The 14,520-nt window shown below is 38.6% G+C and overlaps 1 protein-coding gene across 8 annotated transcripts in view; it reads right to left on the bottom strand.

The window, feature by feature from the left end:
* The window catches only part of LOC136835570 (nucleolar protein dao-5-like), a 47,673-nt gene extending 33,602 nt beyond the window's left edge, over positions 1 to 14,071 (bottom strand). For 5 of the 8 annotated variants that reach the window (XM_067099246.1, XM_067099249.1, XM_067099250.1 and 2 more), the window contains exons 1-5: positions 13,753 to 14,058; positions 10,424 to 10,459; positions 7,173 to 7,353; positions 3,853 to 3,935; positions 104 to 1,438 (exon numbers count right to left, since the gene is read on the bottom strand). In XM_067099246.1, coding sequence (XP_066955347.1) covers positions 104 to 1,438; positions 3,853 to 3,935; positions 7,173 to 7,353; positions 10,424 to 10,459; positions 13,753 to 13,792 — 1,675 coding nt within the window. In that variant the 5' untranslated portion in view covers positions 13,793 to 14,058. Of the gene's footprint in view, positions 1 to 103; positions 1,439 to 3,852; positions 3,936 to 7,172; positions 7,354 to 10,423; positions 10,460 to 13,752 lie in introns of all 8 variants that reach the window. The other 3 variants (XM_067099243.1, XM_067099247.1, XM_067099244.1) reach the window with 3 other exon arrangements.
* Positions 14,072 to 14,520: the final 449 nt, after the last annotated feature.

Below are 14,520 nucleotides of genomic sequence, written 5' to 3'. Positions count from 1 at the left end.
TATGGATCAATTTCTAAAGGTGTAATTCTTTATGGATCATTAGCAGGGATTATAAATTAAAACATCTGATAAAGCAGCAAGAGCCTTTGCATTCAAAACTTACAGATAACGGATAATGTAGGAGAAGCATCGGCAGTCCCACCCTCAACGTTCTCCTCACTATGCATTAATATTGAATTGATCTCATCGTCAAGCTTCTGCTTTTTCTTTTCAATGATGGTAACTTCACTTTGGTACCTTCTTTCTTCTGACCTAATTCGTCTTTCATAAGCAGCCTTTTCCTTCCTCAAGTTTTCTTCATGAATTTCTTTGGCAGTGTTCAATCTTTTTTCAAGGGCTGTCTTCATCTCCATTTTGACTTTCAGCAACTTCAATTTCTTAATTTCAGGTTTTGATGAAAGGTCTGGACTTTCAAAGGCATCAGTAACACCTCCTTCAACTTGCTGGATCTTGATTTGTTGCTCTCCGTCAGTTTCTCTATTATAAGATGACTGTTCCACAAAAGGAACAGGAGATGGCACAATTCTAAGGCCATGTGATGATTCAGCTGCAGTTTTCAACTTTTTGTTGTCATCTCTGTCATCGGAACTTGATCTCTTTCTTGTACTAGACTGCTCAGGAGGTGTACCTGCCAACAAGCTCCCTGAATTTCTTATAACAGTTTCTTCATAAATGACAGTCTCATCTGAATCGTAATCACAATTACTGGCTTCTTGAGAAATACTCGTTTCACCTGACAAACCTGGAATTTCAGGTTCAGGATCTTTGGGAGATTCACCGCTTTTCACTGGTGGAGGCGACTCCAAGCGTTTCTGCAGAAGCATGCGTAATTCACATCTTTTTGCAACTGCTTCCTCTTTGTTATTCCCTCTATTTATATCCTGTAAATCACTAACATGCTTTGTCATATCACTGGAAGTTGTCAATTTTCGTTCAACGTCCTTAGGAGATTTAGCAAAAGGTTTGAACTCTGTTATCCTTGTTGTTTTAAAATGATGTGAAGTTGAAAATGATTGCTTAAATTTGTACTCATGATTTTTGCTATCCTTTGGCTGTTCGCCTGTCAGTGCTGTTTTGTCATTCTCTTGACCACTCTTAAATACTCTTTTACCTTTATCACTTTTGGCAAACATCTTTTGCTTTTCCAAGCAAACCTGCTTGGCTGCTTTCATCAATTTGCCATCACCCCCTTTGAAAAGTTTTGGTGCTTTGAACTTTTTAACATAGCGTCTTTTCTTGACTGGGTGACCTTGGAGCAACTTCGTCTTTTTTGGGATGCTTTTCCTGCTAGTATCATAAGATGGATCGGTGATGTTTAAGAGATCTGGAAGGAAATCATCCTCGGAAAATTTGGTTTCAGAATCTGATCCATCACTGTGATTGGAAGTACGAGAGGAAGCTGGAGGTGCTGAGGATAGTGTTCTGGGAGAACTTACAGCTGAAAGGAACAAAAACACATCAAATATAACTTCCTTTAGATTTTGACAGTTAAAAATAAAATAATATAACTTAGTGAGACTTTTTCTTATTAGAAAACTGTTCATGACTACCCTTTTTAATACACAAAATTACCCAAACAGTCTTTCAAATTTATAAAGCAAACAACTTACATCACAAGGCAAAAAAATGGATTAACATCAAATAGTGCATTTTACCCAATAATTTTGTTTCATAAACATAATGTTGCTTTTTGTAAATACCATTTTACCAATATAGGTAGAGACACCAGGGTTTGAGGCTCAGAAACATACCCTTCTAATGGGGGCCTTCTATCTCAGTTCATTGTAAAGATATTCTTTCCTTACAAAGCCATCAAACCAGACAAAGCACTCAATTCCATAATAATATGGCTTACCTATGTAAGTCATTTCTAACTGTCGAGCAAATGCTGGCCCAATGAAGAGTTGAACCTACACATATTAACTGGCATAGTCCAAGGAATATATGAAGTGTAAGGCAAGCTGTTGGCAATAATCCCCTACAGAAACTTTTGTAAAACCCCCAAAACCAATCTTTGGAAATAGGACAAAGGCTAACTAAGTACCAACACCAAGGTTGCTAAAACCAAAGGTCCTCCACCAGATTCCTCCAACCATCCTTGTCTTTGGCTCACCCAACAAACTTAATTCTTCATGGGTTTTGGACTTTGCACTCTTTCAGAACCTTGAGGGTTCATGTAACACTGTCTAACAATCCTTTCAGGCTGCATTCAAAGAATATGTTAAGGCTAATAGTTCCCCCGGAAGTTTCTATCATGACTGCTGGCATTCAGCAAGATGAGTTTAATCCAGGAAAGTGAAAGATCAGAGGTCTTGATGGTTCAATGCAGTCAACTTTCAAACTGTAAATAGGCGAGATGTAAAGCTTGCTTGAAATGCAAAGCTCTATGAAGCTAAAATCAGAAAGGCTGGTAGGCTAGTGTTGGTAAGCAGAAAATGTGCTGTGGGATGAATCAAACACATGAATAAGGCCCTAAGGTATATAGTATGGCAGTGGTTGTGGGGGGCCAAAATCCAAGAAGGAATGTGCAAGGGCCATCAAAGGGACTAAGCATGAACCAACGAGGAGTTGCTGCTGGTAGCAAACAATCAAAGAGCGTAACTGATGTGAGGAAAGGTACAATGTCAACACCAGCTGAATAAGGGTTTGTTAGGCCACAGTCCAAGGACAAATCTCCTGCTTCCCCTGCAGGAGGATGGCAGCCCGTACAGTTTTTGGGTGGCTGTGAGACATGAAGAACTATCCTACTACTTTACTTATGATGCTCACGAGGGCTAGAGTAACTAAAGAGCTCTCTCTTTTAAGCTCCTTCAAATGATAACTACCATGATCAAATTTGTACTTCATTCAGGATCAAAACCAGGATCTCAAATGAATGGAATGGCAAGACTGCTACCAACTGACCCAGTACTATGAAAAAACTATTAGAAGAGGGTGGAAAATAAGAGCTTATGAACTGAGGTATGGTAAAAGGAGTGAAATGGGTTGCAGCTAGGGAACAAAGGGATGCTGCAACTTAGTGCAACTGAGAGGTTTTCATCTTGTTAAACGTTTAAAGCCTTGCCACGCTACTCTCAATTCACCTTTCAGCACTGAATGACCTCACATTTCCCAGCAATTGGGCTTTGGCCTACATTTTACATTCCATTCCATTCCAAAAAACTGTGCTCAAAGCACTGACAGCACTAACTGCCCCAGAGGGCACAATTTTTAGGGAGTATGATTGGCACACCAGAACACATATTCGACTCAACGTACCACCACAAGCACTTTAGAGCCTGAATGCACATGCAGCCAGTGGACAGTGGAAGAATTCTTCTTTTGATGAGTCTGAAGACTGCAGAGGATGCACAACAGTCTACAATAAAGTAATGAGCTTATTATAACAGAACAATAAATTTAACAAACCAAGAATACAACAACTATGATACAACTTGAAGATATCAAAGATAACCACATAGGAAAATGAACATTATAGGGCATACCCTAACATATGAGGCTGTTCTAATTTTCCCAACAACTAATGCTTTCTTACATAAATTCTCAGATTGTATATCCATCAAAATACCAACCCAACAAGTTAAGTGGTCACTAATGAACAGGAAAATGGAAACAGAGTTGATCTACCTTTCCCTTTGTACAAAGCTTAAAATCTTTTGAACAGTATAGGAAGTTGTGATGACAAAAGTGACAGACAGAAAATGGAAAGAAAACTATGATCATTCCAACTTTATTGGTAGGGATCTAATAAGCTCTAGTGGTTAGGCTCAAAAATAGGGTTTAACCAAACAGACAATAGTTTGTGTCATCTTAAAACCAACAAAATCTAAATGTATGTCAGCATCCTTTTACCTGGTAGCTTACTATCATCTGCTTCTTCTTCACTCTCTGATGATGAAACAATCCTATTACGAACAGTCGAGCTACTTTTTTTCCTGAAAGGAAAAAGTTTGGGAGTTAGGAAAGAATAAAGTGACATTTTCCAAAACATTTGTTCCACATGGTACACTGTTACAGGCAAAAGGTAAAATCCAAATTGTCGAGACAAAAACTATACATAACTAGATATAAACAATATATAGTGAGCCTTTGCACAACGGGTGATATACTGATATTACTTCTGTCTCTCTAATTCTGAATCTCTTATTCCCTTACACCGTCATCAGATTCAACATTTTTCTTTCAATGCAGTTTACTTAATTTTGAATCTTTTACTGATTCTACCTGGATTATTCATCTGCAACAAAATGCAAATGAAAATACCATGTAAACATATATTTTCATCACCTGTATGTGGAACTGACAGTTGGTTATCAGAAGATATTGCTTAGGAGAAAGAAATCAGCATGGAGAAACAATTCTGGAATTTTGCCTGTCAAGGATTACATTTGACAAGAGTACTGAAGTTGCTGCACAAGCCCAATTTCATTTAGATGAGAAGTACTCATCATATCTTAGAGGATGTTAGGCTTAACCTCGTTCCCAACGTCACTTTACGATGGCCGCCGTATAAAGGAGTGTTATGGCGCCTGAATCAGCAGACTTTCTCATCCATTAATCAATCCCAGTCCTATCTATTTCTGCCGTAAGTTCTCTGGTACTTTTAGGCCTATTGACAGAGTGTCACATGACCTGCTGCATCCGCCATCTTGTGAGCCTATGCCATCAGGCCACCTAGGAGGACCCAAGTCTCTGCTCATGCCCGACTACACAAGAGTACGCCACCTCTAGCATGTGTAACTACTTCAGTGAGGTGCTTATTAAGTGTTGAACGTCTCGAAGACCTCCCAAGGTAAGTCTAGACAATGCTCAGGGTTAATGGCGATCTATTTCCTTTGTCCTAATTCTTTATTCCTTCATTTTATCCAGAAACTTTCTTTCAATTCCTCAGCGTGATATTCACGTGTCCTCTCGCTCCTACGACATCCCAAGTCCCACCTTGGACCCCCCTACAAACTCCTCTATGCCAAAGCCATCCATCATGTTGCATGTATAGTTCAATTCCAGATCAGGAAAAGTGTGATCTAAGTGAGTTTTGATTGGCTGTGCCTGCCCTTGTCCACCCTGAATGCATAAGAGTAATGTCTGCCCTGAATACACAGGGTGATCTTTAAGCATCAGGCATATTTCAGTAACCTAGGATATTTCAATTGTATACTGTTAGGGCCGTAGTACATGCCAGTTCTATGTTTAATTCAACCCCTCTCTCTTTCAGAGGGATGCTTTTATTGTGTTTGTGACACAGGATCATCTCAGCCCATACCTCGTTACTCATCTGTGCTCCACGTGTGGCGAGACAAGGCATTTTTTTTTACCTCTCTACAGCACTGTCAAATATTTATAATTTCTATTAATTTATTGCATTAACACATGTGCCAGTTTTATAACTTTTTTGTGAGCTTTTGTTATTATTTGTCAGTAAATTGTTAATTGTTCACTGATTGTAATTACCCCTTGAAGTCGAGTAATTTACCTTAAGATTTAATGTTGCTACTTCATTCTTTATTCACTGGAAAACATTTTATAGCATCTGTTGCGCTTAGGCAGGCTGCGACAGTAACAGGTATTGAAGAAAACAACCGCACCATCATACTAGGTGAAGCATACTTAACACAACAGACTCCCACAAACTGATCTGTTGCGATGGGCATCAGGGTGATGATACAAAGACAATAAAAATTAATAAAATGGAAGCAGAAAACAGACACAAGAAACTCTTCAACAATAGAGATGTTACCCTAACACAAAAAACGATACAGAGTAAAGAAGGTGACTGAATCATTACAGGAATTTGAAATAAATGTTGGTATTTATCAACTAACAGCCCTGAGCCTTTTGCTGTTTATCACTGTAAAGGAAGAAGCTACAGAAGAGTGAGATACAGGAGGCCCCCTAGTAATGACTACTGCATAAGACGGCCAGGTCTTCCTTACAGAATGTGAGGAAGAGGGCATGGTAATGTTAATATAAAAAAAATGCCTTTCTTAAACAAGCTACAATATTTTCTTAAAATGAACCCCATTAGTTTTCATTAGTTTACTCCCCACCATCCTACATCACCTGCTAGAACAGCACTATTGTGGATTGACCTATCTCCTTAGGTCCTCTAGAAAGAACGAGAAGTGCACAGTGAGGTGGAAAGCCTTTTACCATAACCTTTTGAATAATGTCCACGTTAGCGATTTTGATTTTATGACTGTCTTTACTGGATCACTATGAGGGATATAACAGAAAATTTGGCTGGATTAGTAGAACATTTTCTCAACCACATGTTCAGGGTACTTTAAGAACAATGGTTGCTAACAAGTTACTATAAATTCTTCATTGCATAACCTGAAGAGAAAATCATAAGTATTTGTGAAAATAAACTGCAGGCTCCTCCTGTTTTAACTGAGATGTTATGGCAACTGAAAAGTCACTTCCACATTATCCTACATTTACTTTTTCTGGCATGGAGGAGCAGGAGGAAGAAGTCTTGTCTGAAGATACCTGTGACCTGACCCTCGTGGTTGCAGAGGAGTATAAATATTACCTGTAGATGTGATTTTTTGCACAAAACAGTACCATTCTACTTTAGGTAAATCCTTGCAAACTGTGCAAGCAACTGCAGGAGAACACAACTGGCCCTTACACAAAAAGGGCACTACAATGGGGGTCCTTCTCCAAGGACAACACGCAAATACAATGAAACAATTGGCAAAGAGAATGAAATGCCCAAAATACACAATAATAAACACAAATCACATAACAGGCTGAGTAAAAATGGAGAACCAAAGGTAACCATTACTGTGAACCAGGAAAAAGTGAATTAATCGCATAATAAAACATTATTAAGCAAACAATGGACCCAAATAAGGGCAAGGCGAGGGCAGAAGTTATGCTAACATTCCTAAAACCTAGACTACACTGGGAGCATACAGTATACTTGTTCTGACTTGCATACAAAGTCAACTCAAAAGCCTGACTTTGGAACAAATCCCATTAGCAATCTGGGGGACTTTCAGCATAAACAAAATGCCAATGTTACTCGATGAAGATTTGGATTTTAAATCAGATGAGGTCCAAAGATACTGGCTCTGTTTATGACCAAAACAAGATGAAAGGTGACTGAGCACAACAAGAACAAAAACTTCTATATGACAAAAGAAATAAAAAACTGCCAATTTACTTACAAAGCTGCAATTTTCCGCCTAATTATTGATGGGGTATCTATCTCCACAAGGACCACTGGCAGCATATGGCTCGCAAATATCTTATCGTCTGTGTGCCTGATTAGACGACCCTCTGCTTCCCTGTGGATTCGAAGACTCTCTATTTCTTTGACAAATGTACTGACACTCATTATCTGTTGACCTGAAAGATAGAGACAAATGGGTAACAGACGTCTTTGCATAACCAAATCAGTCTTTCTTCAATCAGTTTACACAATGGATCTGACTCACGTAGAGTGACTTTAAAAAAAAAAAAAGTAAAAAGTGATGGATAACTTGAATGACAAGGAAACACTTCACCCATTAACAGTCAAAAATATTTGGTGTCCAACATGACAAAATCTTCCATGTACTAAGAGATGCAATAAAAGTTGGAAAAAATATAATTCTGTCATGGTACTTTAGTGATACCTATCTAATAAAAGTGAAAAACCATGGTAACTACTACACTGCCCACAAAATATACCTAGTCTCGTCTTTACTAACAACAGTTGCAAAAAACAGTGAGAAAATTTTATTACAACAACTCGATCTGAAAGTACAAAAGCAGCAAATTTATTACATTAATACTATTAGTATACAGTAAATCCCCCGTATTCGCGCTCTCATGGTTCGCGGACTCACACATTCACGGGTTTCTCTGTGGAACATATCTAGCCATCAATCGCAGAAAATTTGCCCATTCGGGGTATTTTTCACTGAGAAATATTCAATAATTACTGTATTTTCACATAATTTTCATGAATAAATGCACTTTTTGTGATAAAACTATTAAAAATACTCAGGTATAAGCATTTTTATAGGGTTTTTCTTGGTTTAAGCTCAAAATGGGCAGTTCTAAGTGTTTTTAGAGGGGTTTTAAGCATTCGCGGATTTGACCTATTCATGGGGGGGTGTGGGACGCATCCCCCGCGAATACGGGGGTTCACTGTATAATTTGTTTAGCTCCCTCTTCATAGCTTATGCTTTTATGTTTCTTACTGTTGGTCAGCAGGGGAGATAACCATCTCTCCTGACCTTCTGGGTTGTTTCACGTCCAAGTGGGGAACTCAAGTTAATTTGACGTATACTGTTGTGAACAGTACTGCTTGCATATTTGTTGACCTACTAATTTCTCTGAATCCCAACTTAGAAGTGGATCCAGCAGGAAGATGGATTTTCCCATTAAAACGAGTGGAAATGCAATTTCTGGGCCTCACAAATAAAATGGAGGCACTGAAATACAATGATTTTCGAGCTTTCTCTGGATGACAGCTCTCAATATCCTTGCCAAAGGGGACATACTTGGAGTTACACACGGATTACTCATTTTGGAATGTCCATTGGAGAGCATATTCTCTGAATTGCTGATAATAAAATTCCTCTCTCTTCCAATACCACTGGTCTCACGTTGACCATCTTTTCAATGATCTTATAAGGATGAGCTGCCAATGTAACTGGGCAGTAACTTGCAACTATAAACTTGTCCTTCCCGGCTTTTAAAAATGCAAAAATTCAAGCAAGCTCACAAGGTGTTTGGTACCAGGGCATCCCATATCTTATTTAAAATAAGATACACTGTATCTCTGCATATGGAACTTCATCATAACCAGAGGCTTTACCACTGCATATTGACAGGGCACAATCCAATTCTATCTGTTACAGGCAGGTTGTAGGATTCCTCTCTATTTAATGAATTGGCTTTTGCTCTTCTTCATTAAGCATTGGTATACTATAGTCTATTTTTTTATATACTTTTAAACTGCTTAACCAGTACATTACTCACTTCTAAGTCACTTGTCCAGACTACTGATTTTTGGAACTGGAGGAAGATTTGCTTGAAAATTTGTTAACATTTCTCCAGACAGCAGAAAGAGAATTCTTTTTTCCTCACTGTACCAAAATTCACAAAGCCAGCTGTACCGCAAGTTTTCAAGCAGACAGAGATACAAGGTGAACTGCAACACTTGTGGAGAATAGTGACAAGCCTTCTGGGGAAGATCTCTTACATCAAGGAGACAGACTATGGTCCTCAGAGCCCCAAAGAGGGGCTAAATCCTCCGGAAGGTCCTCCAAAAGGTTATGTATAAGCTCTGATTATAAGGAATAATAAAAAAGTAACTCATTAGCTTCCCTGTCTTTAATGATTTAGAGAAAGACTTGGGGCAGTGGCGCCAGAAGAGGATGACCTCAATGATGCCAACGCTGAAGGGGGTCTTAGACGATTGACCTGCTAATGAAACATCCCCTGTAACACATTACAAAGTTCACAGCATCCCTACTTAAAAAGCAAACAGTCACTTAGCCTCAGACTAATTCTTACATACAGGTAAGATCAGGTGTTCATACTTGGCCACTGAATGTACTATACAAGAGGTACCCTTCTCTATAGTTCAAGTTTTATTCAAACTCTCAAGATAACCCTATTAAGAACACTTGTATGGGTATGAAGTTTGGCCTAAAAGCAGATGATTTCATCTGATTAATGAAAGTTTGGTCTCATAACCTGGCAGTTATGCAGATAATGTTACATTATCTATATCAATCATCCCACCTCCTGACTGCAAAGGGGACCAACTCAACACTCTTCTAAGGGATCCACCTAAAAAACAGTTCCAACCCCTACAGAATACTATCAGTGAGGATCTACAGATGCAGAGGGCATGAAGTGACTACACAATTACTCATGTCTTCCACTACTTCTTTGCTCATCTTCTTGGGTGCATCCATGATTCAACATAAAATAACCACCATACATGCAGAACGCAGTGAAAAGTGTTTCAACTTGAACGTTGGTAGAAGTGCATGAAGACATACTCACTCGACAAGGATAAAGTGCTTGGTGGTGGTGGGTGACTAGGCGTCACCACCCCCAAAATCACCCACCTATCAACAGTTAACTACCTCGTTACCTAGTTTCACTGACCGATTCTTGCTTGCGCTGAGGAATACTCCTACATATGAGGCTATAGTTTGTATTCCCACAAGAAAAAGTGAGTTCTATTAGTTTTAAGCTCACAAAAATTAAAAACCAATGAAATCTGATGTCAAACATAAGACAAATACTCCTACATATGGTTTATATTCCCATAAGAAAAAGGGAGTTCTAGAAGTTTTGAGCTTAGAAAATAAATCAAATCAAATCATATGCTAAACATTTGCTACCTGCAAGTCTAAAAATTTTCCCTAAATATTAATTTTAGTCTGAAAGAAGTTATGTATATTGCACCTACCTCGCACATACAAGGAGTCACTTCCCTCCATCTTACCTGTAAATAATGAAACTAAGTAAGTACAAGAATTGTTCGTTAAGAGATGTTTACGCATTACTGTTAGTAAGCTGGCATTCACTGGGAAGCAAAAATAAAAATCCAATTAACATGCTATGTCAGCTTTCTAATAGAATGGATTTTCATGAAAATAGGACAATAAAACAATAATTCAAAAAGCACCACAACCTTCTCTAAAATTACAACCTTCAGTGCTTATAACATTACTGCACCACTGAAAGGTTTCTAGTAATGGAACAATCTAAAAGATACTTTTCAAGTAAAATATAACCATATAATCCTTCCTAAAAATAAATCAATTTCTTACATACAACCTACTACCTTACAATGGCCTATGTGCAGTGACATTAATCTCTAGATGTATCCAGAAAAAGACGAATTCGCCTTTCCTTCTGTCTGAATGTGTATTTAGGTCCCCCAAAGCACCACTAGTCACAAGAACTTGTTATTCTATGGTTAATCTACAGCCAGACGCAACTTGGAGGGGGGCAATTTTTCCAAAGAATAATGAGTTTGTATGAGAAATATATAGTATCACCTAAACTAAATGGACCTCAACTTACTGGAAGCATCCAAATCTGGCAAAGCAGAAAATACTTCATACTCTAAGATTTTTTCTTTTGCAAGTAAAGTATAGCTCTAACTATGGAGTGCAATACAACTGCATAAAGTAGTGTACAGTACTTGTATACTGTAACCAAATGCTCAAAAAATTACAGGCATATGTGTACTGTACCTGTATTTCACAATAGTAATCACACTAACAGAAATCAATGTTAGCCAAATGCATAAAAAAAAATATCCTGACAAAATTTTTTGTAACTGGGCCAAGTTTTGTTTCATTCTGAGCACATGTTTGGAAATTCTAGGATTTGAGGTTAAAAGTGCAATTGCTTAAGCATACCACTCCATCCCTTCATGAGTTTGAAACAACGCTATGCACTCCGTTACATACCAATGGAATTCTGAGATTCTGACTCAGACTAAAATGTCTTGAGTCACCAAAGCCCCACTGGGGCTTCACTACAATTCACATTGTTGTTACTGCATATTTTCTAAATTGTTTTGGTATTTCCTAGTTTTCATAACATCTATTTCAGTTTAATAATGGCTGCACTGTGTGTAAGAAGTGTTGATGGAGATCCAGTTATACATTTTATACTATAGAAGTAAAATGACTCTCTACCCATCTGGGAATAAGATAATCCCTGCCTCTGATAAATGTCTCTCCTACACAAACCAACCCTTGACTGAAAGTCAATACTTGTATTGGATAAGGGAGAATATGAGTCTTTTTTCCTGTGTATCTCCCAACTTGAAAATAAGGAATATGCTGTGTACAATGCGAAGGGAGATGTCAGGCTGCCCCCTGGCGGTATGGGCTTGGCGAGGAAGAATAGGCCAAGATAAATTTCTGTGCATGTATTCACTTTCATAATTCAAGGTAAGGTTAGGCTGCAACCCAACATTTGACTATGTATATAACTTACAGTATCTAGGTAAGGTTATGCAGTGGGGGGAGGAGTGCAAAGCCTCAGCCAAGTGAGGACCTGACAGCCTAGGTTATGTCAGTTTGAGATTCTTCCGTGGGTTATACCGTTACATCATTCTGTTACAGTATAGCCTACATAGTGTCACATGGGAGGGATCCAGGGGGTAAAGCCCATTGTCAGATCAGGGCATAGCACCCTAGGCTTTATTAAGATTAGGTTAGGATGTTTCCCTGTTGAAATATGTCTCTGATCCACTTACACGGCGGCAGCAACCAGTGGGAATGGCTGACGCAACTCTTCTGCAACTGGTCATGTTGGATGAGAGGGGGAGGGGGTGAAACTGAAGAAACAGGAACAAAAACAAAAGAGAAATATCATACTGAAGACAAACACAAACAATAATATGATAAAAGATAGCAATGCCATGTGCATAAACAAAATATAAACAAAAGGCAGTATATATCATTAAAAACTGATAAACAAAAACAAACATAAATAGAAGACAACCACAAAACAGAAATATAGCCATAGGCAGGAACCAGGCCTGCCTTCATGACAGATGCACGACACTTGGAGGTTTATGGACTAAATGCACCATTACCTCAATGCACCAACACTAGTCTGAATGCACCATGTACCATGGTCGGAATGCACTGCGTTATCTGATCCCAATGCACCACTTTCTAATTTTAGCGCAACTTTCCTTGTGGTCCCAATGCACTGACCTAATTCACATAAAATCTGCTCTTTAGGGAACTATATAGCCTAGATATCTATACTGTATTAACTTTGCAGGATTATTTTCTCTGATATAGTGAAGCATTTACAAAGACTGAATACAGTCAGAATATTGAAAGACCAACTAATACATTAGGCTATGAGAAGATTAAAACTAACCAATTAAAATGCATTATTCCTTATGGTCCAAATGCACCAACTCAAATCACTTAACACGTTCTTTGGGTAACTATATCGGTAACTATATACAGTATATTCACCTTGCAAGATTATTTTCTGGGTAAATCATTTTAAGGTCTGAATAAAAACAGAAAATTACAAAACCAAAAACACACTGTACTTCGAGGGAGTTTAAAACTTTACTACCTTGCTAGGTAGCTACCTCTTAATTTAAACTACAAGCCTAACTGTTTCGGAATAAAAACAGAATATTACAAAACCACCAAGACACTTTAAGGCTTCGGCCAGAAAAATTCATAGCCTATAGACTAAGCTGGGGGTACATAAAATAAAATATTGATATCAAATACGATAAAAAGGATGAACGATATAAAATCTTTAGTAAAGAAATAAGACTCTCTATTCTTTAAATTACCTAATAACCGCTTTTAACAAGCGACAAACTTTGACATTAAACCAGTTTCCAGTAAGCATGACAAAAATCTGATGATACTAGAACCAACCAGACAACAAGTGCATTTTTATGCAGTGGTGCATTCAGGCTATTTACAAAATGGTGCCATCACACCAAGTGGTTGGTGGGTTTGGACCAGGATAATGGTGCATTTTGTCTAGTTTCCCACTTGGACTTGGTCTTGCGCCATTCAAAACCCCCGGAAAACTCCCAGAGTAAAACACACAAGGTGTGTTTTTCAATGCGAATGACTTTAAATGCATAAAACATCGGGGTTCTCATCGGGAAACGGCCCAAGGTCGACAGACAGCCTTTTGGATCACTACATGTCTCGTCTTTCCTGGTCTATTTAACTGTTCTCTGAATAAAAAAAGACATTATCCAAAAACCTTCCGACAAACACTCACCATCGGAAGGCCTTTCGGCATCTTGATAAAGAACGCCCATCTGTTTTTGAGGCTATTTGGCGAAGTCTCAGGAAATATTCAACATGTGAGTGATGGTTTGTTTACAAACTAGGTCTCTGGACTCTGAAGGCGTTCAGTGCGCACGCGCGGTTTCGTCACAACGGGTGTTTGGTGGAGGTGACGTCACCGCGATGAAAACGTGACACAGTAACTGATAAGAGCAACTACAAGTGGCACAGCAACTGACAGGAGCAACTATAAGCGGCACGGCAACCGACAAGAGCAAGTACAAGTAGCACAGCAACTGACAAGAGCCAACTGCAACAGCAACTAGCAAGTCATAGAGCAACTACAAGTGGCCCAAAGCTGACAAGAGCAACAAAAAGTGTAACAGGAACTAGCGAGTGACAGTTGCACCAAGAAGTCACGTTTAGAAAGGTTGGACAGCAAGACTGAAGAGGGGAAGAGGAAATGGAGGTAAAGTAAAAGGCTCTGGAGTGTTTGCAGCAAGGGACCGAGGGGATGCTGCAAACACTCTTTGGTAATGCGTACAGTGCACCACATGGGGTGCACTGATGACACTATCCCCTTGCGAGATAGCCAAAAGTTTTTTTTTTAATAATCATTTAGAGAAATGAATTTTAATTAGCTCAGTTTTGAACATAATCATTTATTTGTAATGTTCAATTGAACCACTTATAAATAGACGCCAATATTTGTTTCTATTTTAAGGAGTCTAAATGCGCTGTTTTCTTTAGAGGCTGTAAA

Source organism: Macrobrachium rosenbergii, chromosome 55 (genome assembly GCF_040412425.1).
Source record: "Macrobrachium rosenbergii isolate ZJJX-2024 chromosome 55, ASM4041242v1, whole genome shotgun sequence".
Lineage (NCBI taxonomy): Eukaryota > Metazoa > Arthropoda > Malacostraca > Decapoda > Palaemonidae > Macrobrachium > Macrobrachium rosenbergii.
This window is presented reverse-complemented; position numbering and strand designations above follow the sequence as displayed.